The following is a 27,439-nucleotide window of genomic DNA, read 5'->3' on the forward strand; positions in this document are numbered from 1 at the left end:
TGGCCATAAATTCCGGAAGGATAAAGTATCATTTGATGGTAGTCGGGAAGTCAGACTCAAACCAAAATTGTTGTCTGGAACTGAGATGTTGAATCTGAGGGTATTTTAACCCAATACAATAGGGATGACCTTAAAGAGAGGCATAGGAGACAGGTAGAGAAGGAGAAAGCTGGACATCGCAGCCATAGTTGGAAGAAAAAGAGTATCTTTTATGAATTGCCATATTAGGAGCACAATCTAATAAGACACAACCTCGATGTGATGCATATAGAGAAGAATGTTTGTGACAATGTGTTGTGGACAATATTAGGGGTTGCAGGAAAATCGAAGGATGGTGTTAATGCTCGGCGTGATTTACAAGATATGAATATTAGAAAACCCCTACATTTGCAGTTAAGAGGGTCGAATAAAGCCTATTTACCACCAGCACAATTCACGATGACCAAGGATGAGAAAGATTTGTTCTTGAAAGTGTTGAAGGAAGTAAGAGTTCCTGACGGGTATTCATCCAATATATCACGTCGTGTGCGCTTACATGATAAAAGCATTGGGGGTCTTAAGAGCCACGATAGTCATATTCTGATGCAACAACTTATTCCATTGGCTATTCGCAGATCGTTACCGAAGAATGTAATTGAACCCTTGATTGAATTGAGCAATTTCTTTAGACAATTGTGTTTGAAAGTGAATCGTGCGACGGATTTGCAATATATTAAAGATCGTATCGCTGTAACACTTTGTCATCTAGAGAAAATATTTCCTCCGAGTTTTTTTGATATAATGGAGCACTTGCCTATACATCTAGCTGATGAAGCGTTATTGGGTGGAGCGATTCAGTTTCGATGGATGTATCCAATTGAGAGGTATCTTCTTACTTTGAAGCAATACGTGCGTAATAGAGCTCGTCCTGAAGGATCAATTGCTAAAGGATATCTTATGGAAGAATGCATGAATTTTTGTGCACAATATCTCAGTGATGTGGAAACCAAATCTAGTCGACCCGTGAGGAACTATAGTGGTGCTGATAATTTGGGTCATGCTACTGGTGAAAACACAAGCTTTTATCTTAATAATACTTCTTGGGTACAAGCTCATCGGTACATCTTATGCAATACAAGCGCGGTTCAACCATTCATAAAGTAGGTTAAGTCACTCACTCAATATTTTATTATGTTTATTGAATTTTCAACTAAAATTTTTGTATGGCTAAAATTTCAATCTACACAGCAAACACCTTGAAGTACTTAAGCTCAAAATGCCTCGTGTCGACGATCATCAACTTCGGCGTGAACATTTTGAAACTTTTCACATTTGGTTCAAGGAACATGTATGTATTTAACTCTATAGATTCTAGTTACTTAAGTCGATCTACATTTTAAATTTTACATTTCGTGTTAAATAGGTCCAAACTTTGCGAAGGACTACTGATGTCATACTTTCTGAAGAGCTTATTCTATTGGCAAATGGTCCTCATAACCTGGCAAGGAGGTTCAACGGGTATATACTGAATGGGTTTCGGTATCGAGTAAAGGCCATGGATGATCGTCGAGCCACACAAAATTGTGGTGTAGCTTTGAAGGCAGATACCATAAGTTATGCTAGTCGAAAAAACAAGAATCCTCGTCTGGGGTCTGTGTACTATTATGGACAATTGACAGATATTGTTGAGATTCGATATTCCAATGAGAAGAAACATGTGTTGTTTAAGTGTGATTGGATTGACAACATTCACGGAAAGAAAGAAGATGTCTTCAATTTCACGTTGGTGAACTTCAATCATTTGTTGTACCGAGATGATCGAATTACCAATGAACCTTTCATCTTGGCGTCCCAAGCAGAGCAAGTTTGGTATGTTGCAGACCCGTTACAACCAGACTGGCAAGTCGTGGTGAAGATGTCTCAAAGAGGTTTATTTGATATGAGTTCAACTGATCCACAAATCGAGCCACACATGAGCCAACAATTGGAAGAAAATATAATGCTTCGTGATGAAGAAGTTGGTTGGGTGAGGGAAGCCGCAGAAAGGGAAACAGTTGATGTTCAAATAGGCTGATATGTAATCAACATTAGTAATTCAATTAAGGCCAAGGTTGTAGTTAATCATCAATTTCTTAATTTACTTTGTCTTTGTAATTGTATTAGTTCAAATCATGTCATATTATAGTTGATGACAAACCATTGTCTAGGTTTCTAATGTCAATTAATGTTATATTGCTTGAAGATTATTATGGGAAGGAAGAGGAAGCCTGATCATCCCCGGCGCATGATGTCTGATGTGCTACATAACAGGACATCAGTAGCACCACCATTAGAGGAGGCATCACATCGGCCAGCATCGGAGGGACCATTAGTGCCACCAGCATCTGAGGGGCCATTACCACCGTATCGACCACCATCAGTGGCACCACAGCAGCTACCATGTACTCGGCCTCCACGCCTACCATCGGTGCGTCCACCATCAATGGCAACACAGCAGCTATCATCATCAGCTTATGAGCCATCTGCAGGTATTTAAATTTGCTTTGAGTTGCATGAAAATTATTTACACATACATTTATTTATGCTCATTATATATAACTTGTTTATTCTCATTGTATTTTGCAGACCTTTCGACTTCTTCACAGCCCACATCAGGTTTATTTGATATGATTTGTATTCACATTATTTAAATTTGCATTTGGTTGTTACCATTGCATATTGTTTATTATTATTGTATATCGCAGGTCATGTTAGTTCTTCATCGACCTCGACTAGGCGTGGTAGAGGATGTGCCAAGGGCATTAAAGAGTGGGGTACTGGTAAAAAGCTGCACATACAATTTGATGGAAATTACTGCCCAATAGGGGATAACGTGGCCAAGTTAACTACTCAACTTGGCATTATTGGCCGGAATGGTAACATTGTTCCTCTTACTTTTGTTGACTGGAACAGTGTGCCTGATGATATTGTTGATGCTATCTGGAAGGATGTGAAGGTAAAAGTATATTTTTGTCCACAAATTCGAATTCCAAATTTGTGTTATACTTAGCCTTAAACTTTGTGTTTTATAGGACAATTTGAATATATGTCCAGAGGAGTACAAGCCAATCTGCATGAAAAACTGCAACAGCATATGGAAGGATCACAAGAACAAGCTTAAGGCTAAGTATTTCAAGCCTAGAAGCTCTGATCCTAATTTGAAGGATGATGTTCCTATGTGTCAACCATCTTAATTTCGCGTATACTTGTGTGTCTTATTCAATACAGGATGAGTTTAATCGTCAACTCTCTATGCTACCTGAGGATGGTCGGACTTTGGAGGCTAGGAATGCCATTTTCCATGAGTTGATAGGTCATGACAGACATGGATATTGTCGCACATACGGGAGAATCGTGCCTCGGAGAGTGGTGTATAAGGATGGTGCTGGGCCATCACAGTCAACACCCCATCCATCGACTATTGATCAGATCACGCAGCAGGTTCGTGCTGAGCTAAGGGATGAGTTGAGGGAGGAGCTGCGAGCAGAGTTCTCTACACATTTGCAGCAGATGAGAGCTGAGATGATGGCCCTTGTGTCACAGGGGGCGTGTGTGGATCCCAACAGACAGGTTCCATATAAACATCACAATTGTTTGATAGTTCAATTTTCACTCAAGATTATGTATGAAATTCGAATATGATTAACACATTATGCACTGACTGACATAGGTTCCTGATGCATCGAGTGGCCACCGGGCATTTAGGGAATCTGCAGAAGACGAGAATCCATATACACCACCACCAGAAGATCAGGTATAAAATTTATCTTTGCATTCTAAGCTAAAATACATCTTTGCGTTCTTTACTTGAATTCGAGGCGTTAACGCCCCAAAATCAGCAAACGGCGTCAGTTTAGGACAAAACTTGGCAAACACGACCGCCTAGGCACGAGAGACTTGTGGGAGAAGACGGGGCTCGAATCGGGTTCCCGGTTTGGGAGTTAGAGTCAGATTTCACTTTAGGCAAACAACTTCCTTAAGAAACTTGAATTTGAGGAGTTAACGCCCCAAAATCACCAAACGGCGTCGGTTTAGCACGAAGCTTGGCACACACGACCGCCTAGGCACAAGAGACTTGTGGGAGAAGACGGGGCTCGAATCGGGTTCCCGGTTTGAGAGTTAGAGTCGGATTTCACTTTAGGCAAACTACTTCTTTAAGAAACTTGAATTCGAGGCGTTAACGCCCCAAAATCACCAAACAGCATCGGTTTAGCACGAAACTTGGCACACACGACCGCCTAGGCACGAGAGACTTGTGGGAGAAGACGGGGCTCGAATCGGGTTCCCGGTTTGGGAGTTAGAGTCGGATTTCACTTTAGGCAAACTACTTCTTTAAGAAACTTGAATTCGAGGCGTTAACGCCCCAAAATCACCAAACGGCGTCGGTTTAGCACGAAACTTGGCACACACGACCGCCTAGGCACGAGAGACTTGTGGGAGAAGACGGGGCTCGAATCGGGTTCCCGGTTTGGGAGTTAGAGTCGGATTTCACTTTAGGCAAACAACTTCCTTAAGAAACTTGAATTTGAGGAGTTAACGACCCAAAATCACCAAACGGCGTCGGTTTAGCACGAAACTTGGCACACACGACCGCCTAGGCACGAGAGACTTGTGGGAGAAGACGGGGCTCGAATCGGGTTCCCGGTTTGGAAGTTAGAGCCGGATTTCACTTTAGGCAAACTACTTCTTTAAGAAACTTGAATTCGAGGCGTTAACGCCCCAAAATCACCAAACGGCGTCGGTTTAGCACGAAACTTGGCACACACGACCGCCTAGGCACGAGAGACTTGTGGGAGAAGACGGGGCTCGAATCGGGTTCCCGGTTTGGGAGTTAGAGTCGGATTTCACTTTAGGCAAACAACTTCCTTAAGAAACTTGAATTTGAGGAGTTAACGCCCCAAAATCACCAAACGGCGTCGGTTTAGCACGAAACTTGGCACACACGACCGGCTAGGCACGAGAGACTTGTGGGAGAAGACGGGGCTCGAATCGGGTTCCCGGTTTGGGAGTTAGAGTCGGATTTCACTTTAGGCAAACTACTTCTTTAAGAAACTTGAATTCGAGGCGTTAACGCCCCAAAATCACCAAACGGCGTCGGTTTAGCACGAAACTTGGCACACACGACCGCCTAGGCACGAGAGACTTGTGGGAGAAGACGGGGCTCGAATCGGGTTCCCGGTTTGGGAGTTAGAGTCAGATTTCACTTTAGGCAAACTACTTCTTTAAGAAACTTGAATTCGAGGCGTTAACGCCCCAAAATCACCAAACGGCATCGGTTTAGGACGAAACTTGGTACACACGACCGCCTAGGCATGAGAGACTTGTGGGAGAAGACGGGGCTCGAATCGGGTTCCCGGTTTGGGAGTTAGAGCCGGATTTCACTTTAGGCAAATTACTTCCTTAAGAAACTTGAATTTGAGGAGTTAACGCCCCAAAATCACCAAACGGCGTCGGTTTAGCACGAAACTTGGCACACACGACCGGCTAGGCACGAGAGACTTGTGGGAGAAGACGGGGCTCGAATCGGGTTCCCGGTTTGGGAGTTAGAGTCGGATTTCACTTTAGGCAAACTACTTCTTTAAGAAACTTGAATTCGAGGCGTTAACGCCCCAAAATCACCAAACGGCGTCGGTTTAGCACGAAACTTGGCACACACGACCGCCTAGGCACGAGAGACTTGTGGGAGAAGACGGGGCTCGAATCGGGTTCCCGGTTTGGGAGTTAGAGCCGAATTTCACTTTAGGCAAATTACTTCCTTAAGAAACTTGAATTTGAGGAGTTAACGCCCCAAAATCACCAAACGGCATCGGTTTAGCACGAAACTTGGCACACACGACCGCCTAGGCACGAGAGACTTGTGGGAGAAGACGGGGCTCGAATCAGGTTCCCGGTTTGGGAGTTAGAGTCGGATTTCACTTTAGGCAAACTACTTCTTTAAGAAACTTGAATTCGAGGCGTTAACGCCCCAAAATCACCAAACGGCGTCGGTTTAGCACGAAACTTGGCACACACGACCGCCTAGGCACGAGAGACTTGTGGGAGAAGACGGGGCTCGAATCGGGTTCCCAGTTTGGGAGTTAGAGTCGGATTTCACTTTAGGCAAACTACTTCTTTAAGAAACTTGAATTCGAGGCGTTAACGCCCCAAAATCACCAAACGGCGTCGGTTTAGCACGAAACTTGGCACACATGACCGCCTAGGCACGAGAGACTTGTGGGAGAAGACGGGGCTCGAATCGGGTTCCCGGTTTGGGAGTTAGAGCCGGATTTCACTTTAGGCAAATTACTTCCTTAAGAAACTTGAATTTGAGGAGTTAACGCCCCAAAATCACCAAACGGCGTCGGTTTAGCACGAAACTTGGCACACACGACCGCCTAGGCACGAGAGACTTGTGGGAGAAGACGGGGCTCGAATCGGGTTCCCGGTTTGGGAGTTAGAGTCGGATTTCACTTTAGGCAAACTACTTCTTTAAGAAACTTGAATTCGAGGCGTTAACGCCCCAAAATCACCAAACGGCGTCGGTTTAGCACGAAACTTGGCACACACGTCCACCTAGGCACGAGAGACTTGTGGGAGAAGACGGGGCTCGAATCGGGTTCCCGGTTTGGGAGTTAGAGCCGGATTTCGGTCCAGTCAAAATTATTTACTAAACTATCTTTCTAATTATATAGTAGTCAATTTTTTTTTATATTTTTCTATAATTAAAATATTAACACATTATATGGTTTTTAATTATTTTTATCTTGTTTTTTTCAGATATTTCCTGAGTAGCAGTTGGCTTTTTCTGGAATGCGGGCGTATCAAGATTATGACTAATTTTTGTTTTTGTAACCCACGAACGAATGAAGACGAAAACTTTTGATTTTGATTTTGATTTTGATTTATGTTATTTAAATTTGGGAGCAACAATATGTATGTATTATGCGACGTTATGTAGTGGCATAATTTTTATTGTTCTGAATTTTTATTTATGTATTGCTATGAATTGAACAATATTATTAATTTTCATTATTTGTCAATTTTTGTTTTTGTACGTATTTATATTATTCTGTAATTTTTCAATTTTTTATACTTATTTTTTATCTAATACAGGTTATTTTAATTTTTTTAATAATTTATCAGCAGGTTTTTTTTTTTTTTTTTTTTGAGACGGGAGAAGAACCCGTCGCAAAAACCATTAATAGGCTTTTGCGACGGTACCAACACAGTCGCAAAAGCTGTCTTATTGAATGTACAGGACACCTTTAGCGACGGTAAACCGTGCCGTCGCCAATACTTATAAGATGCCAGAGCCTTTAACGACAGTAATGTTCCCGTCTCAAAAACTCACTTTTAGCGACGGGAATTACGTGCCGTCGCGAAAAGTGATTTTTCCCCCATTATTTGCGACGGGAAAAATGTCGTCGCAAAAAACTTGGCTTACCGTCGCAGAAACTAATGGCGATGGTACTTACCCCCCCTTACCGTCGCAAAAAGCCACATTACCGTCGCAAAAGACATTAGCGACGGCTTTCGGGAGCATTTGCGACGGCCGTTTACCGTCGCAAAAAACAAATTTTTTTGTAGTGAGTTTAAGAGATAAAATAACACTTCTGAATAGTTTATGGAGAATATATCATTTTGCCCTCTAAACTATCATGCGTTTTTCACGTTGACTCCCGTACTTCGATTTATTTCAATTTAGTACTTGAACTTTCCACAAATTGATCAATTAGACCCTGTCGTCACCTTCCATCTGCAATTGGACAGAATGTGGTGACGTGACATTTAAAATTTCATTTTATACCCCCAAACTATACCTTAAAAATCAATTTACCCCCAAATTAAAAATCAATTTGCCCCCCAAATTATACTTTAAAAATCAATTTGCCCTCCACATCAGTACATTCTGTCCAATTGTGAATGGAAGGTGACGGCAAGGATTTAATTGATCAATTTGTGGACAGTTCAAATACTAAATTGAAATAAATCGAAGTATGGGGATCAACGTAAAAAATGCGTGATAATTTAGAAGGAAAAATTATATTTCCTCTAGTTTATAAGGTTTATTTGTACTTTTTTATAATTTGAGAAATTAAAATAATACTTCTCAATAGTTTATGAGATTTTTATGTAAATAGCCTAAAATTATATTTAAAAGCCCAAAATCAAAAAAAAAATGACAAAGATAGAGGTTCAACCTTCGAGTTCAGATCCTTTGCTGGATTATCCTGCCAGGCTTCCGCGGTACAGCCAAAGCGGTGTCATTTTGAAAAAAATTCAATATTTTTTTTGTTCATTTTCCGTTTCCCCCTCTTTTCTTTTCTCTCTCATTTGCTAACCCTAATCCTGAAAACAGAGAGAGGCGAAAGCAAAACCAAGGAGGTTAAGGGCTACGGCGGCAACAAGGCAAAACCCTTCAAACCCTTCTATTTTGTGATTGATTTCTTGGGTTTGATTTCTCATGTGCTTGATTTCTTGGGTTTGAAGATGTAATGCCTATTGCTACCTAAGAAATCAATTCTTTTTTTGTGCTTTATTTACAGATTTCAATTTACTGACTTTTGGCATTGTTCTCATAATCATCTCTGTGTTTGTTTCCTGAGAAAAACAGAGGAATGGAAAGTAAAATACATTTGGAATCCTACATGTGGTTATTTTCAATAGTAAAGATTTGTTTGTTGGAAAATTCTATAGTAGATCTGGACATCTCTCGGATCCATGTACTTTGCCAAAATCCATTGCCTCTTTTTTCATTAAATTTCAATTGTTTTTTTCTATGCCTTCTCTATATGTTTCCTTTACTCCAAATAGATGAATAATTGGTGATGAATTTTATCATAAATGAATAATCCATTTTGGTTTTTATTCTCTCCTGTGACAGACAAGAATAACATTTGGAACATGTTTTGGAGTTCCTTTGGAGACATTTGATAAAATTGGAGCGGTGCAAACAAGATTAGTGTAACAAGCATAAATTGAGAAGTTAAAATTGGAACATGTTTCAATTCTAATGCTTGGTGTTTAATAACATTGATTCAACATTTAAAATTGAATTGATTAAAGGGTTGTTTGGGATAAACTAAATAAGTGTATTTTTTGACTTTTTATGAAATATGGGTTAGGTTTGAAGTGATGTGGTAGAGAGATGATGTGACTTAAATAGAATAGTGACTTTTTGACTTTTTTTTATTATGCCAAACCAAGCCTAAGTGATAATCAATTAAGTCTGTTTAATAATCACAATTGATATCATTTAAAAATTTAAATGTCTCTTAAAACATAAGCTAAAACTTAGAAAAAATTTAAGTCATATTAAACTTATTTTTATTCTGATTGAATTTATAAAAACGAAACATAAACATTGATATATTATTATAAACTTAGTACCACGACCACCACCACTGTTACCATTACCGCCACTATTATCCACAGCCACCACTACCACCACCACCATGTCATCGCCACCGCTATCGCTACCACCACCACCCCTTAGGGCTGAGCAAGGAATATGTATAATTCATAATCTGATCCTGTCCAGTCTAATCCGGTAGGTTTGGATTAATTTTTTGAATTCGTGGTTTGGTTTTAGATTAGAAATTTAAAAATCCGTAAGCCATAGATTAGTTTCGAATTAAACTCCACGATTTCTGATTGGAACCGATTCGAACTATATACAAATAGTCTATATTTATAATATATACCCTTCCACATAATATCATTTCTTGTTTCATATAAAAGCTAAACCCTAATTCAACATATCACGCGCTACTCACTGTCTTTCAAACTCCAATCTCTCTCTCTCTCTCTCTCTCTCTCTCTCCCTCTCTTCTGTTTTTCAGACTGAGTTCTCTCTATTCTTGTGATTTCATCTCAGATCAGCTCAGATCACGGCTTGTCTCTCTTTCAGTGAGCTCTCTCTCTCTTTCTCTCTGTCACTGTTTTTGTTGGTTTGTTCTCACTCTCACTCTCAGACGCAGTCAGCTCTCTCTCTCTTCTCTTTCTCAAACTGAGTTATCTCTCTATTATTGTGATTTCATCTTAGATAATCCATATCAGATCAGATTGGTGAGCTCAGATAGCAGCTTGTCTCTCTCTCTCTCTCTCTTTCTCTCTCTCTCACACTGTTTTTGTTGGTCTGTTCGCAGTCAACTCTCTTTCTTCTCTTTCTCAAACTGAGTTCTCTCTTTATTCTTGTGATTTCATCTCAGATAATCCATCTCAAATCAGATCGGTGAGCTCAAATCGCGGCTTGGTCTCTTTCTCTATCTCTCGGTGACACTCTACTTTTTTTTTTGGTTTTTTCTTAGACTCAGTAAGCTCTCTCTCTCTCTCTTTGTGGATTTCATCTCAGACTTATTAAGCTCCCCCCCCTTCTCTCTCTCTCTCTCTCTCTCTCTCTCTCTCTCTCTCTCGGTGAGCTTTCTCTCTCTAACACTGTTATTTTTTTTTTTGTAGATTTCATGCCAGATCGGTGGATTTAATCTCAGATCAAAGATGTTCAGTGAACTCTACACTCTCAAATCGATTGTTCATCTCATCTTTGTTGATCTTTTCTTCAATGGATTTCTATTTTTAGAAATTAAAATGTTCTATATTTTTTTTGTTATTTAATTATGTGAATCGGTGGTCTTAAATCGATCCAACCGTGTTTAAACAGATTGGTTCAAATTGGTTCTAAAATTTAAATGGATTGGATTGGTTCTAATTTTTTAGGAACCATAGATAACGGATTGGTCCTGGTTTTACCCCAATCTGAACCATGCTCACCCCTACCACTACCATCATACCACCATCACCGCATCATTGCCACCGTTAATGCCACCGCTACCACTACCAACACTGTCGCTACTACCACCACCATAACCATCACCTCATCACTATCACCGCCATCACCACAATATAAAAATTAATACATACAATTTGTAAATAATAAATTTTAAATTTAATTTTACACATATCAAATAATTTATTTTGGGTAAATTATATTTATCTCCCCTGAGGTTTCTGACAAATACAGGGACCTCCCCTGTGGTTTGAATAATTACAGTAACCCCCCTACTTTACCTGACAATGTTAAGATTTCCCCATTCCATCTATTTTGCACAAACGACGTTAGTATCCAATAGAAAATGACCATGTTACCCTTGCTTTTGCTTGCAAAAAGACCAAAAAGCCCTTTGTTCACAAAATCCCTAATCAATACATTCACAATACAAATCGAATTCTTTAGAGAAAGAAGAGAGAGAGAGGGAGGTGACAGTAAGAACGTAAAGCAAGGTTGATCTATGTGAAGAAGACGAAGAAGCTATTCGATTTTGAACCGATCGTCGTTGCCAGTACACAATGTAAAAGAGTTTCATCGGTGAGAAGTTGCTGTTACGGCTTCCTGGTAAGATTTCGAACTCAGTAAGCTTCGAATATGATTAATTTGAGTTGATGATTTTAGATTTTTTTTTTCCATCTTTTTTTTTACAAATTTGTTTCTATTCTGTGTTTGATTTGATGAAATGTATGTGAAAATGGTTTTCTTCGAAAATATATATTTAGAGTTTATATTTTATTTGCAAAATTTCTGACTGGAAAAAAGGAATTTGTTGAATATTACTATAAGAATAGTGTAATGTAGGGATTTAATATAAATTTCTGATTTTTTTTATTTTATTTATGACATATATGTTTAGGGCTTTTATTTGATTTGCAAAATTTCTGATTGGAAAAAAAAAAAGATTTTATTTGATTTGCAAAATTTCTGATTGGAAAAAAAGGAATTTGTTGAAAATTTATGAATTTTTGATTTTCTAAGTGTTATTCATGAGATGTATGTTTAGAATGAATTTCTGATTTTTTGGGTTTTACTTATGATTGTTTAATATTAGTATAATTATAGTGTAATTTAGGGATTTCTTCATGTTTTCATATTTTCTTCAGTTAATTGTTGAGTACAATACATCTTAGGAGTTAATTTTTACATCATTTTTCTTATTTTTCTTGTGAATTTGGGCTTTTCTTCATTATAGTGTTATTAGGGCTTTTCTTCATTTTTTTTTCCTTTTATTCAGTTAATTGTTAAGTACAGTACATGTTAGGAATTAATTGGTACATCATTATGATCACAGCATGGCTGCATTTCCTTATTTTGATTTAATCATCAACTACAAAGGGAAAGTGGGAAGAGTGTATGATGTGGACCCAAATATGTATTGCTACATTGATGCCTTGAATGATGTAATTGCAACAGTCCTCTCTCATATTTCTTGTAGTGAAGCAATAGCAATCATATTGCATTGTGATATGCCTGGTACTGACACAAGGAGATTAGTAGAAAATGATCTTGATGTGCTAGACATGTTTTATGTGCAAGGTAGGAGTAAAACAATTAACTTGTATGTAGACATAGCATATTCTATTGGAATGAGTGATGGTGGACATAAAAATGATGTTGGAAATGAAAATCATGGAGTAGATGCTGTAGATGTAGAGCAAGACTACCATACTGTAGATGTAGATGAAGAGTACCATGAGGACAACGTTTATGGGTTTAGTGATGAGGATAGGGATTGGAATGCAACTGCTGAGGATGAAAACTAATCAGATGGCTATGAGATTTTGAGTGATGATGATAATGAGTGCTCAAGTGAAGATGATGATGCTGAACTTAGTGATTACCAATTTGGTGATGATGAAGTGCCATATTCTACTACTGATGATGATTATGATGATGAAGCAGACTGTCTAGATGATGAAGAGATGAGCTTTCCAGGCATGAAGTATGATGATACCTACAATGGCAAAGAGCCATATATGAATCAAGATGGAGAAGTTGTATTGGAAGAAGGGATGATTTTTCCAGAAGTGAATACTTTCAGGGCTACATTGAGGGACTATACCGTGCAAACTGGTTTCAAGATAGTAAGAGACAAAAATGAGAAGTCTAAAGTAACAGCCCATTGTGCTGCTGAGAGCTGCCCTTGGAGAATTCATGCATCTCCACTTCCAGATGGAATCACCTACAAGATTAAAACCTTAGTCCCTACTCACACATGTAGCAGGATGAACACAAACACTGAACCTACTTCAACTTGGATTGCTAAAAAAATGGTTGAAAGTTTTAAGGACAATCCACACATGGGCTTAGATACCATGCAAGTGAAACTAAATAAAATGTTTGGGATTGAGGCTTCAAGAATGCAACTGTATAGAGCCAGAAGGAGGTGCAAGGAGGAGCTGGAGGGTGATCATGTGAGCCAATATGTGTTGTTGCCAACATATGTTGAGGAAATCAATAAAACAAACCCTGGCAGCTTGGTGGTCATAAATTATGACATACCCTCTACCCCAGTCTCAGAAGATGGAGAAGAACCAGACCCTACCATTCCTCAATATTCATTGTTCCAAAGAATTTTCATATCATTTGATACAATGAAAACAGGGTTCATTAATGGATGTAGGCCATTCATAGGGGTAGATGGTTGTCACTTGAAGGGTCCCTATGGTGGTGTTTTAATTTTAGCAGTTGCCTTAGATGGAAATAATGGCTTGTTTCCATTAGCATTGGCAGTAGTAAAGGGTGAATGCAAGGACAGTTGGTCTTTTTTCTTGCACAACTTGAGAACAATCATGGAAGATGCACTCCCTTCAAGACCATGGACCATCATGTCTGATCAACAAAAGGTACTTTACTGACATATTCAACAACTACTTTACTTACATAATTATGCTTGATTCTCTAATTTTAAACTTCTAATGGTTACTAATGTTTCATTATTTTTGTATGCAGGGCCTTGATAAGATTGTGAGTGACATTATACCAGAGGCAACTCATAGAAGATGTTGCATGCACCTATATAACAATTTCATAGCCAAATTTCCTGGTTTAATTTTGAGGAAGCAATTTTGGAGAGCAGCAAGGGCTTACAATTAGATGGAGTATGATCAGGCTATGCAAGCCATTAAGCACCTGAACAATGATGCTTTCATTTGGTTGCAGAAGGTTCCAGTTGAAGGAAGGTCTAGGCTTGCATTTGATGGTAGGATTAGAAGTGATCACATCACAAATAACATCACAAATTTGAGAAGTCAGCCAATTTTAACTATGCAAGTTGATGGGTAAGTTTCAGATGAGGTACCAAAAGGCAATGCAATGGAAATCTAATGTGACATTGAATGTGAAGAAACAACTTGAGGTCACACTGAGATGGTCAAGGACTTGCACAGTGGAATATGCAGGAGGCAATGAGTATGAGGTGAAGGATAATGAGGGGGTTAATCACATTGTCCATATTGGGGCTATGACTTGTGTATGTAGATAATGGGAAATATCTGGTCTTCCATGCAAGCATGATGTGGCTGCAATTTCTCACAGTAGGTTAAACATAGAAGATTTTGTCCACCTTTACTATTCTAAGGCAACTTACTTGAGAGCCAATGGTGGAATGATACATCCCATCTTAGACCATAGCATGTGGACACTTATACCTGGGGACCCCTTACAACCCCCACCACTGAAAAGATTGTCAGGAAGGCCAAGGACTTCAAGAAAGAGGGCTGCTCATGAGCCACCAGCTAGAACAAGTCAGAGCAAAAGGTCTAGTACCTTGAGATGCAAATGGTGCATGCAATTTGGACATAACAAGAGAACTTGCCAAAGAGGTCCAGCCAGGGGTGAAGCATCTACTGCTGGTAGGAGCAGTGGCACATCCAGTGGTAGAGGCAGTGCCAAAACTACTGGTAGGGGCAATGGCAGATCTATGAGTAGGGGCAGAGGTAGAGGCAATTCAAGTGGGAGAGGAGTTCAGCTAAAAGGGGCAATGCAAGTGGTAGAGGCAATTCAAGTGGGAGGGATAGTTTAGCTGGGAGGGGAAATACAACTACAAGAGGAAGTTCAGCTGGGAAGGGAAGTTCAAGTGGGAGAGGCAAGGGGAAAGCCAACCATGCACAAGTAAGTTTTTTCTATTTGTTTTGCCTTTTCATTTGTGATTTTTATTTGTTTTCTCTATCAATTTATGATATTGATATTCATATTTATTACCTTACTTTGGTTTTCAATTTAGGATATTCCAAGAGGGACCCTCGCAATGCCTACTCAGTGTGTGACATAGGTCACACAACATCATGTTAGTTATGAACTTACTTATGAAGTTACAATGAAATTAGCTAAGCTGTTGATATTTGTTTGTTTGTGACATAGGTCACACAACGTCAATTTATTTGTTTGTTTGTTTGACTTTTTTTGCAGATGACTTAGCTAAACTGATGATATTTTGGGTACAAGGATTAACATAGGTTGAAGGTATAAAATATATGTTGCTTGACTGTATAGTTAGTGAGGATCATGTTCCACTTTTTTGTATTTTTGTAGTGGACATGCAATGCTAAGAAATATGATGATGTGGCCATTTTTGTTTTTTTGTAGTGGCCATGAAGTATTTTATGAATACTCATTTTGGGAATGTACATGATGTAATTGCATAGACTTGACAAATATGGTCCATGGAATGATGTAACTGAACATATCTGATAAGAATGATGTAAGTAAACTACTTGAACATGTTTGACAACAATCATAATGTAATTAAATAGATGTGCATATTTATGGAATGGTTTTACTTGATGTTTAGATGATGTAATGGAATGGTTTTTATGTTTACAGGTCATTACGTTAGTCAAATTAGATGTGCATATTTGCACAATGCTGAAATAACTTCATCGTATTTATATATGGTCCATTACAAAACATACTGCATTACAAACATAAGGTCTATTACAAAATATTACAAAACCTTACATAAGGGCCATTACAAAACATTAGGTGAATCATCACCATTACATTTTCAGAGCAACCATTTGGGAAATCAAACATAAAACAACATTCATGATTATTATTATCTTTATAAATCCCATGTTTGCTTCAAGTACTTGCATCCTTGTTTGCATAGCCCCCATTTGGTTCATTAAATTCATTGCAAGACTTTCTTCTTCATAGGATAAAGTGTGTCTGTTAACAGTTGTTCGAGTGTCTTCCATCATCATTTCTCCTCCAACAGATGAGTTTATTGGTTTGCACCACTCCTATAATCCACATTTCCCATTTGGGCATAAATAATACAATTTGCCTTTGTTTTTTTCAGATTCAGTGACTTTAATTGTTGCTTTGCTCCCATAGTAACAGAGCTTGCTTCTATATTTCATCACCCCTCCTCCATTACTTGATGATGATATATCCATCCAATGAACCTACATTCATGAAATGTGAGAGTTATAATGCATTTTTAGAACATATATCGCATTTTGTTGTTGTTGTGCTTTATTTCTAAATAATGGGACATACCTGTGTTGGATGTTTGTTGTTTGTGCTTCATTTCTCAATAATGGATCATAGTTATAACGCATTTTCACGTGCAATTTTTTTTTTTTTTTAAATAGTTAATGTGAGTGGCAACATACATGTGTTGTGCTTGGCTCTTTCTTCTTTTTGTTGTTCTTCAGTTTTGGTTGCCTTTGTAAATTTCTCTCTTTCACTGGGATTTACTGAAGCTGGAGAACTCTAACATTTGGTATATATAGATGGGTTGAGGGTATTATGGGCATTTATTGTTTACATTTGATGACATCGGCAGGGTCTGCTAGGGGTATAAACGGCTGTCAAATTTTGGGGGAATCTTGACATTGTCAGGTAAAGTAGGGGGGGTTAACTATAATTATTCAACCCACAGGGGAGATCCCTATATTTGTCAAAAACCTCAGGGGAGGTAAATGTAATTTACCCATTTATTTTTAATTCAACACTTAAATTTTTATGAAACAATTTTTCAATTTAAAAAATTCAGCATTCAGTTTTTAATACTTAGGCCTCATTTGGGAACAGGTTTTTTTTTGTAACTTTTTGGCTTTTTGGCTAAAATGTGTGATATAAAAAAAACTAGTATGTTTGGGATGACTTTTTAGCTTTTTACGAAAAGATGTGCAAAAAGTAGAGAGAAAAGGGAATCTTTGACTTTTTTGTATGAGTTGTTTTTTTGGTTTTTTTAGTGATTTTTTGACTTTTTGGCTAAAATAGCTACTTGCCAAACGAGGCCTTAATTTTCAGTTTCAGTTTTATCAAACACTACTCTATTGCTTCTAAAGAAAGGAAAAAAAAGAAAAAAAAAAAAAGAAAAAGAAATGCTCTCATGATAGTTGATTAAATTTACTCTATTTTTTTTAAGATAAATTACATTGACACCTCATAAGGTTTGACCTGATGACAATAGTCCCCCCTAATGTTTTGAAAATTACATTACTCTCCCTAAGATTTAGAGTCACATTACAATTTCATCCATCCGTTGGTTAACTGTTCAATAAACTAACATAAAATACTAAGTATGGGGGCATATTTTTGTAAATGACAACACGTGGCCAAGGTGGCACCGAAGTACTAGCTGAGGTACCACGTGTCCTGATCATAGCGCCGAGGTAATCTCGGCTAGGTCGAGGTTATCTGCGGAGATACCGGAATCCGAGATGAATGGATAAGGGATAAGAGTCCTAAAATGGGGGAGGACCTTAGTCTGGATAAAGATTAAGCTCTTAGGGAGTTTATCTTTATTTATTTGAGAGTCCAGGATAAGCATTGAGCCAGAGTCCATTGAAGCTAGGCTTTTACAGGGATCAGATCAATGCTGGCTATAAAAGTAAGGCACCCTTGTGGGTCTAAGGTACGCTTTTTGTATCCTGGCTAGTGAGTTAAGCACTGTTTGCTATCTTTGAGAGATAATTGAGTACTAACTTGATCGTCAGAGTACCCCCGGGTGGACGAACCACCGCTAGAGTCTTATCTTTCTGTGACAGGTTGTTCGGGCGCAATCTATTCTGCCGATGTTCTCCAGCTGAGTACTTGTTTGGCAGTGTGGTCAGAAATCAACACATAATTTGGCGCCGTCTGTGGGAAAGAAAGGAGAATAGATGGCCAATGACGGACAGAAAGAGAAGATTGGGGACGACATTCCTATTGGAAATGGTAAACACATTGACCCTAACGTAGAGGAGGATGACTGCAACGAAGAACCTCGGGATAAGAATCCCGGAGAGAAAGACGTCAGCCAGGAGGGAAACGTACCAAAGAAGACAGACCGAGGCAAGTATTATAACGAGAACAACCTCCAAGTACGGAAAGATGAAGGGAATGGCGAACAAATTGGCAGACCTACAATCGGTCGTCAATTTCATGATGCAAAATAACGTCATGCAGCCACCGTTTCCGTTACAAGACATGCCAATTCCGGTGGCCAAGAACGACGCCCAGAAAAGGGGGCAGAAAACAGTTCCTGGAGTCCCTCAGCATGACAAGACAAAGGAACATTCTCATCAGCCTTCACGGGAGGTCGGGTGGGGAGAGTCGCTGAAAGGAGAGTCTTAGAAGACACGTCATACCAAAGAAGCCTACACCAAAGAATATCGGCATGTTCAAGGGAATGAGCTTTGTTTCGACACGACTAATGGATGGAGGTCCAAGGGGACTCATAACGACACCGAGAGTAGTGCACCAAAAAGGCTGAAATCCATTGATAGCCGAGCTTCTAGACGGACCAAGAAGGATTTGAGGGATTACCTCTAGAGAAAGTGAGAATATGCCAAGGTAATATCTCCGGTCAAGCTGAAAACGCCGTTTTTGGTATAATTAGACAAATTTGAGGCCCCGAAAAGGTTCCACATGCCGAGATTCCAAATATATGACAGTAAGTCTGACCCTAACTTTCACTTCACCTTGTACTTAAACTCAATGGCACACTACACCAGGAACGAGTCGTTGCTCTGCAAGGTGTTCCCCTCATTCTTTGGGGAAATTACATCAGACTGGTTTCACAAGTTGCCGAAAGGAACTGTGAGAAGCTGGGGAGGCCTGGCCGAGATGTTCGTGGCCAGGTTTGTGACAAACAAACAATAGCCGTTGAGGGTGGACTCCTTGATGGATTTGAAAATTGGCAAGGATGAAAGCCTCAGGGCTTATGCGAAAAGGTACTATGAGGTGTTTAATCGAATACCAGAGTGCAACCAAAAGGTGGCGGTCGTGTCTTTTAAGAACGGCCTGAACGATGACTGTCTGTTTCGAAAATCAATGGCAAAGACAGTGCCAAAAAGTATGGAGGAACTCATGGCCAGGATCGAGAAGTATGCGAGAGCCGATAAAGACACGCCAGGGACAAGGGCGTCGAAACAAGAGAAGAAAAACGGCTCGCCGAAGCGAGGCCGAGGTAATACTGGATATAACAAGCAAGAGATAGGACTGAGGGCTGCACAAGCAGTCACTACCGTATTCCGAATTCCGCTTTACAAAGTTCTGGAAAGAATTTGGAATCAGCCCTATTATAAAGCACCAGAAAAGATTCCTGGCAAATTTATGGGAAGAAGTTTGGGGAAACGCTGTGCGTACCACAATGAGGATGGGCAAATGACTCAGGGGTGCAGAGCCCTAAAGGCACATCTGGAAGACCTGATAAGACAAGGTCATTTAAGTGACCTAGTAGATGAGGCCAGGACAAGGGAAGAACAAGCGAGGTTGCCTCAGGCACCAGCAGCACCACCTCCACCAGCACCACAACCATAAGTAGGCAGACCTCGAGTGATCAATGTGATTCACTCGAAGGTCAATGAGAATGAGATACGTGGGGAAACTCAGAATGTGAAACACTTATAACATGTGTATCAGGTCCAGCAAAAAAGACCAAGGGCAGACGAGTGTCAGGGACCAATGGTGTCCTTTACTGAAGATGACCTAGACATGGTGCAGCATCCATACAACGATTCTCTGGTAATATCCCTCAAGATTGAAGAGTGCCAAGTAAAGCGCATCCTAATTGACCAAGGCAGCTCTTGTGACATCATGTATGTCAGATGTTACAAGGAGCTTGGCCTTCACCAAGATGATCTGGAGCAGTCCAATGGTCCAATGGTCAGGTTCAACGGAATGCCGACGTGGCCCTTAGGTGCAATAAGTTTGGAGGTGTAGGCAGGCACCAAGAAGGTAAGCACAAAGTTCACGATAATTGACACCCCCTCCTCTTACAATGCTATCCTGGGAAGGCCATGGTTGCATACAATGAAGATTGTTCCCTCAACACTGCACCAGCTGTTACAGTTTCCAACAGAGCATAGAATTGAAGAGGTCAGAGGGGATCAGGTGCAGGCAAAAAATTGCTCCATGGCAGCAATAAAATCCACCTGCAACATACGAGAAGCAGAAACAGTAGAGATTGAGGACGAGGACATAGAGGTCCTGGATGACGTTGGCAAAGAATCGGCCAAGAAGAGTGAGGAAGCCCTGAAGAAGATCCTAGTTCAACAAGAGGACGAAGAGTGTTTCTTCCTACTCGGCTCAGGATTGTCCGAGGAGGAGGAAAGGGAGTTAGAAGCCTTCTTACGAGTAAACATTGAGGTGTTTGCCTGAACACTATACGAGATGCCTAGTATTGACCCCGAGGTCACTTGCCATAGATTGAATGTCAGCCAAACATGTCATCCAGTGAGCAAGGAGGCCTACGTTGATGCATGTTGAGGCAGTAGAAGAGGAGGTGGATAAACTGCTGGAGGCCAGAGCCATTCGAGAGGTAAACTACCCAGCATGGTTATCAAACACAGTTGTTGTGAAGAAGAAGAATGAGAAGTGGAGGGTCTGCGTGGACTTCACCAGCCTGAATAAGGCTTGTTCCAAAAACAATTTCCCACTTCCCAAGATTGACCAATTGGTGGATGCCACATCAGGGCATGGAAGGATGAGGGAGTACCATCAGATAGCCATGTACCCTCCTTCCCCCCAAAATGAGGAGAAAACTGCATTCATCACCCCAAAAGGGTTGTATTGCTACAAAGTGATACCTTTCAGGTTGAAAAATACAGGAGCAACTTACCAGAGATTAGTGACTAAGATTTTCAAACATCTAATAGGCAAAACAGTGGAGGTATAAATTGATGACATGGTCGTGAAGACCAAAGAGCCTGAGGATCATCTGGTCGACCTGAAAGCAGTTTTTGATATCCTGAGGACATTTCAGCTCCGACTCAATGCGTCGAAGTGAGCATTTGGAGTTGGGTCAGGAAAGTTCCTGGGATACTTGGTTACCAAAAGGGGTATTGAGACGAGCCCAGATCAGAACAAGGCCATCCTGGACTTGAGGAGCCCGATATTGACAAAACAAGTACAGATGTTGACTGGAAGGGCCGCAGCCCTGAATAGGTTTATAAGCAGAAGTTCTACAAATGCAAACCCTTTTTTAGTTTAGTGAAGAAGGCCACAGATTTCTTGTGGACAGAAGAGTGCAAAGTCGCCTTGGCTGACTTGAAAAAATACTTGACCACAGCTCCAGTTCTCTCAAATCCAGTACTTGGAGAGAAACTATTCTTGTACTTGCAGTTTCAGAGCATGCAGTAAGTGCAATAATAATCAGAGAAGAGAAGGGAGAACAAAGGACAGTATACTACTTGAGTAAAACCCTAGCAGATGCAGAGACCAGATACTTACAGTTGGAGAAACTGACACTCGCCTTAGTAATGGCTTCGAAGAAGCTGAATCATTACTTTCAAGCCCAGAAGATTGTGGTATTAACTGAGCATTCTTTAAAGTCCCTGTTGCAGCAAGGAGATCTGACAAGCAGGATAGCCAGATAGGCAGTAGTGTTGGGCCAATACGACTTGGAATTCAGACCCAGAACAGCAATCAAAGGCTAGGTTCTGGACGACTTCGTGGCCGAGTTCACACCTGGCGCCATCCCACATCGGGCTCTATTGAGTCGCGGTTTAGGATGTCCAGGTGAACAAGAAGAAACCTAGCTAGGGATAGCAGAACAGAAGAAAGAAGAGAAACTCTGGTCTTGCGATATTTACATCGGTGACTCCTTCCACCTGTTTGTTGATGGTAGTTCGAATCGTTAGGGAACAGGGGCAAGAGTAATGCTAGTATCGCCAAATGGGCAGATGCTGGAATAATCTATTCGTTTAGGGTTTAAAGCCTTAAACAATGAAACAGAATATGAAACACTGATCGCAGGATTGAAGTTGGCAACAGCAATGGAAGCTGACGAGGTGGTGGTCTTCTATGACTCCCAACTTATCATCAACCAAGCAACATGCAAATACGTAGCCCGAGATGAAAGAATGATGGCCTATGTAAAGGAGGTTGTCAGATTGGTAGCCTTATTCCAGGATTGTCGACTACAGCAAGTTAGCCGAGATAACAACAACCATGTTGATGCCTTGGCTAACTTGGCTAGTGCAATGAAATCAGGGAAGGCAAGGACAATAATGGTTGACTATTTGTCAGGCCCAAGTATAGAACCACTGAACATAGAGTATGAAGCAATGTGTGTGGAGATAGGACCAAGTTGGATGGATGCAATAGTAGTATTCCTTAGAGATGAGAAGTTGCCAGATAATCACAAAGAAGCACACAAGACTAGACTGAAGTCGACGAGATTCAGTCTAACAGCAGAAGGACATCTCTACAGAAGGTCTTTTAATGGTCCCCTTCTGAGATGTGTGCATCCTTCACAAGTTAAAAACTTCATGTATGAAATACACAAAGGAGTATGCGGAAGCCACGCAGAAGGTAGGTCACTTGCTCATAGGGCCATTACTCAGGGGTACTAGTGGCCCTATATGTAGAAAGATGCTGAAGCTTATGTCAAAAAGTGTGAGCAGTGTTAAGGGTTTGTACCTTTGATACATTAACAAGCAACAGATTTAAACCCAGTATCCAGCCCTTGGCCATTTACCCAGTGGGGCATGGATCTTGTTGGACAATTACCTCAAGCGACTGGACAAAGGAAGTTCCTGCTGGTAGCAACTGACTATTTTGCAAAGTGGGTAAAAACAAAACCCCTCGCAAAGATTCGGGACATTAATGTAAAGAACTTCATATGGAAGAACATCATCACCAGGTTTACGATCCCAAGGGCAAAAATAACAGACAATGGCACACAGTTTGACAATAAACTAATCAAGAGCTTCTGTGCCAAGTACAAAATCAAAAACTACTACTCCATTCCAAGCTTCCCTCAAAGCAATGGACAGCAGAAGCGTCCAACGAAACTATCTTGGATGGGATCAAGAAGAGACTGGAAGCAGCAAAGGGAAAGTGGGTGGAAGAGTTTTCTAATATATTTTGGGCATATCGAACTACGCCGAGAAGATCAACTAGGGAATCCCTATTTGCCATGGCTTATAGCACAAAAGCAGTCATCTCACTGGAAATTGGCATCCTAGGGATCAAAACCCAAGGAGTAGAAAATGGGACCAACGAAGCATTCCTGGCCCGAGATCTAGACCTACTTGAGGAAAAAAGAGAAAGAGCAACAATTCGACTAGGGGCATACCAGCAGCAACTTGCTAGGGCTTATAACAAGAAGGTTAACCTAAGAGAGTTCAAGGTTAGAGACCTAGTGCTAAGGAAAGTGGTCGACAACAAGAAGGATCCTAGGGAAGGCAAACTGGGCCTAAATTGGGAGGGACCTTATAGAATCATCTCGGTATCTGGCAATGGTGCATATTGGCTTGAGGACAGTGAGGGCAAAGAGTTGCCAAGACCTTGGAACACTTGCAATTTGAAGTTTTTTTATCATTAGATTTTTTGTTTATGTTATAATTTTCTTAGCCGAGGTATTAATAAAGTTTTAGTTTGGTAAAACTGAAATTGTGTGATTGGGCAGAATAGACCTACGGCGATGTTTCTGATTGAAATATGACGAATAACTTAGACTTATTATATGGCAGAGTTAAGTTATACTTGCACATAATAGAGTTGAACTAAGTTGGCGATGCTTCTGATTGAAACATGATGAATAAATTAGACTTATTATATGGCATAGTTAAATTATACTTACATATAATAGAGTTGAACTAAGTTGGCGATGTTTCTGATCGAAACATGACGAATAACTTAGACTTATTATATGGCAGAATCGAATTATACTTGCATATAATACAGTTGAACTAAGTTAGCGATATTTCTGATCGAAACATGACGAATAACTTAGACTCATTATATGGCAGAGTTGAAATTATACTTGCATATAATAGAGTTGAACTAAGTTGGATTAACCTAGATCTACCGTATCGGCAGAATCAAACTCAGATTGGAACTAAGTGCATTTGAGTACGATTAACAGAGGAACCAATGTTGAGAACCTCGGCTAGTCTCTGTTTGAATCTAACTTCAGCAACAAGATCATAGCCACATGTTTAATGAGAACCTAAGTGAAACTTAAGTTCACATTAGGGGGCAGAGAGCTGGAGAATGATGAATAAAGTTTAAAGTGCTTGGGACTTGTTGAAATTTTATAGAAAAATTTACAAGTTAAAGTTATTCCGAGGTAAATTTGAAAGAAGTACATACGTACTCGCCGAGATTGCTAGGTTGCCAAACTCGGGAAGTATGGAAGACTGAAATCTTGATAGAAGACAACAAGTAAGAGTGAAGTGGCAAGTTTAAAACAACACTTATGAAAATATTTTTACAATGTTTTCAAGTGTTAAGCCAAGGCCGGGATGAACAAATTGGAAGTTATGTCCCACGTATTTTACTCTGAGGAGACTATACAGCTAAAGAAATAAATTGAAGGCATGCCAAATTATTCTAAGTATGAAAGTTATAGAGCACACATAAAAGAAAAGAATGCATTCAAACACTTAGAAGAAATGAGACAACTTGCATTCACAAAAGATAGAACTTGTTCAGAGTACAAAAAAAAAAAAAAAAAAAAAAAGAGCAGCACATCGACCATATTAAACGATAACATTGTTCAACGGAAAAAGTGCAAAGTACAGAGATAAAAGCTTCTAGTTAGACTACTAGGCGTCGGTGGCAGGCTGTGTTTCAACCTCAGAAGACAACAGAGAAATCTTCTCAGTAGCCTTTTCAGCCTCGAGCTCGGCGTCAATTTCTTGTAGAGTTTGATCAAGGCTCTTCTTGGCGGTAGGCACCTCGGACGTAGTCTTCTTGGGGGAGGCACTTTGTGAGACCTCATCCTCCTCATCCTGAGTCAAGTCTAGGACTTACTCATTCGGAGTTGGGGACTTGGCCCCAGCAGAACCCTCAGCATCAGCTGCCACATCGGCCTCTTCGTCTTCATCTTCATCTTCTTCTTCTTCCTTCCTAGCCTTAGCCTCAGATTGGCTTGAAAAATGAGGGAATGGCACCGAAAGTCGGCCTTCATCTCGAAGGGGAGAGTCCTCGGGGACAACCAGCTCTTTTAGAGCAGCCATCCAACCAAGGGTGTAACCCTTGTTGCATGCCTGTCTGACTTGTTTTCTATAGTCCTCACGGACATTGGCTGCTCTCTCGAAATAAGCCTTCTCGTCCGCCACCTTGATCTCAACCTCCTTTGTAGCTAGAGCTGTTTGAAGCTTGGTTTAGGCCTGGACTTCTTTCTCCTTGGCCTCCTTTTCCTCGGCCTGAGCAACCTGGGCAACATTTTCTGCGGCTTCAGCACGATCCTCGGCGTTCTTTAGGGCCAACAGAGTAACCTTGGCCTGGTCCAGGAGACCTCGGATACGAGCCTCGGCTTTGTTGAGAGAGGTAAGGAGTTTGGCTGCCTCATTGGTCTTTTTGGTCAGCTCTTTCTTGAAATCATTGGCCTTGACTGCTAAGGAGTGACCCTGCTGGATAGCTTGCAAGATTGTAAAAAAAGTTAGTTAAGTATGGAAACCAGAGCTAAAAGTTAGGTAAAAGGTTACAAGTGTTTGGTAACTTACCAAGACGCAATACTGCATCATCATAGCATAATTCTCATACTCCGTGAGCTCGGCCATCCGGTTAAGGTCGGCCGGGAGTAGAACGGCTGTGGATATGGCAGCACTGACCTCTAGGTTGTCAAGGGCACTATCCCCAGCAAGAAGTGGTCGGTCTCCGACCATAATGGGTGGATTCTAGGGAGCATTGGCTCGGAAAATAGAAGGGTCAGAGGAGCCACTGGACCTCGACCTTTTGGATTGAGGTGGGTCAGATGCCTCGGCCTCAGCTGGCCTCTTGTCGGTCTAAGGATTACTTTTCTCAGCCTCGACCAACTTTGAAATTGGCAAGGTGTCCTCAAAATCGATCTGAGTCACCGTTGCCTTTGCTTGGACTTTTTTCAACCTCTTTGGCTGGGACTATGATGGGGAAGACTGAACTGACACAACGCCAGGGATGTCGGCCAAGAGATCTTCTACGACAGCCTTGCTACGTCCCATCTCGTCGGCGGTGGCGGCGACTGTGACTTTGGCGTAGAAGTGAATTACCAGAAGTGCAGTGGGCGGGTTCGCTGGATTGAAAGCTGACGCCTCAGCACTATGGCGTTTTTGACTACGAGTTCTACCAGCAGAAGTGTTGGCAGGAACTCGGCAACAGCGTCGACGCTGCGCTGGAGGAATCAGTTGGGGAGCAGTTGTTGATGGATGCCCTACTGGGTCAGAGGTTGAGGCTTGGTCAGGCTGTGGTGATGAAGTGGTAGGAGGAGTTTTTGCTGAAGATGGAGACTTGCTCTTCTTAGGGACGTCGGGTAAGGTGGATTTGTAGGTTGGGATGTAGTTGAGCAGCAGAGGGGCCTTGTGCTGATTAACAGGCAAGCCCAGCAGCTTCTTGAAATCTTTGCTGGGGTAGAAGGTTTTGCGGAAGTCTTTTGGTGGCTAAGGAAGGACTGTAAGTAAAAAAACAGACATTAGAACATATAAAATGAACAAAGTAATAAAGACTTGAAAATAGGTAAAGTGACACTTGGCTCTTACCATTACCCTCTTTAAAGACTGTTCGGCTCAAAGGGTAGAGGTGGAGGTCATCATCTGGTAGGAACTCCTAGTTGCCCGAGACGATGAAATAATCATCTCCAGCACCTTTGTTGGAGTCTGGGAGGTCGGCAATGAGTTTGTATTCAGTGGATCTCGGCGTAAGGTAATAGATGTAGCCCTTTTTTAACTTCAAGCCACACATGGTGTAACAGTATTGGATGTCGGCCAGTGTTATCCTAGCGTTTTCTCAGCTAGCTAGGGCAATTATGCCGTTAATGACTCTGTAAGAGTTAATGGTTAGCTGCATTGGGTTAAGTTTGTAATAATGAAGGACTTGGCGAAAGAGGATATCGAAAGGGAACCTAAGTCCGCACTCTATAAAAGCGACTACTAGGAAGGGCATGAAGTTGTCATTGGGCATGATGGAGTCATCTTCCCCTACCAACCTAAGATTGACATCAGCAGGGATGGAGAACTCTCTCCTAAAGTGCTCAAGCTTTTCTAGGGTGTCCACCCTCCACCTAAACATATCCATGACGTCGGCTAGAGGGGCAAGGTGAGAGAATTCAGAAGAAAGTGGACCTCGGCTAAACCCAAAACAGAAACTAGGACAAGGGTCTTTTCAAGATTAAGAGGAGTTTGTTTCAGTTTTCCTAAAACATGTGATTTCTTTACCAAAACCCAAACCTAAATCTATGTAGAAGCAGAG

General features: G+C 40.8%; 3 protein-coding genes across 8 annotated transcripts; all 3 read left to right on the top strand.

The window, feature by feature from the left end:
- The first annotated feature begins 1,084 nt into the window (after positions 1-1,084).
- On the top strand, positions 1,085-12,588 carry LOC145789171 (uncharacterized). The gene is made up of 5 exons (XM_082918372.1): positions 1,085-1,139; positions 1,228-1,327; positions 1,403-2,005; positions 10,209-10,231; positions 12,117-12,588. Exons 2-5 carry the CDS (start codon positions 1,256-1,258, stop codon positions 12,586-12,588), a joined length of 1,170 nt encoding a protein of 389 aa, XP_082774498.1. The 5' UTR covers positions 1,085-1,139; positions 1,228-1,255.
- On the top strand, positions 8,341-15,616 carry LOC114281238 (uncharacterized). Of its 6 annotated transcripts, XM_082920627.1 has the most exons (6): positions 8,341-9,906; positions 10,209-10,312; positions 10,456-13,671; positions 13,778-14,938; positions 15,051-15,113; positions 15,236-15,616. In XM_082920627.1, the coding sequence occupies exons 3-4, from the start codon at positions 12,748-12,750 to the stop codon at positions 13,919-13,921; spliced, it is 1,068 nt and encodes a 355-aa protein (XP_082776753.1). In that variant the 5' UTR covers positions 8,341-9,906; positions 10,209-10,312; positions 10,456-12,747; the 3' UTR covers positions 13,922-14,938; positions 15,051-15,113; positions 15,236-15,616. The 6 variants fall into 6 exon arrangements, with proteins under 6 accessions (XP_082776753.1, XP_082776751.1, XP_082776755.1 ...); XM_082920625.1 differs by having other exon boundaries at positions 8,341-11,389; positions 12,117-13,671; XM_082920629.1 differs by having other exon boundaries at positions 8,341-11,389; positions 12,261-13,671.
- Positions 15,617-23,183: 7,567 nt separating this feature from the next.
- On the top strand, positions 23,184-23,680 carry LOC145821800 (uncharacterized). Its single transcript, XM_082918373.1, has 2 exons — positions 23,184-23,529; positions 23,676-23,680. The coding sequence occupies exons 1-2, from the start codon at positions 23,184-23,186 to the stop codon at positions 23,678-23,680; spliced, it is 351 nt and encodes a 116-aa protein (XP_082774499.1).
- Positions 23,681-27,439: the final 3,759 nt, after the last annotated feature.

This window comes from Camellia sinensis, chromosome 3 (assembly GCF_055761805.1).
Source record: "Camellia sinensis isolate YWXY chromosome 3, ASM5576180v1, whole genome shotgun sequence".
In the NCBI taxonomy this organism is placed as follows: Eukaryota; Viridiplantae; Streptophyta; class Magnoliopsida; order Ericales; family Theaceae; genus Camellia; species Camellia sinensis.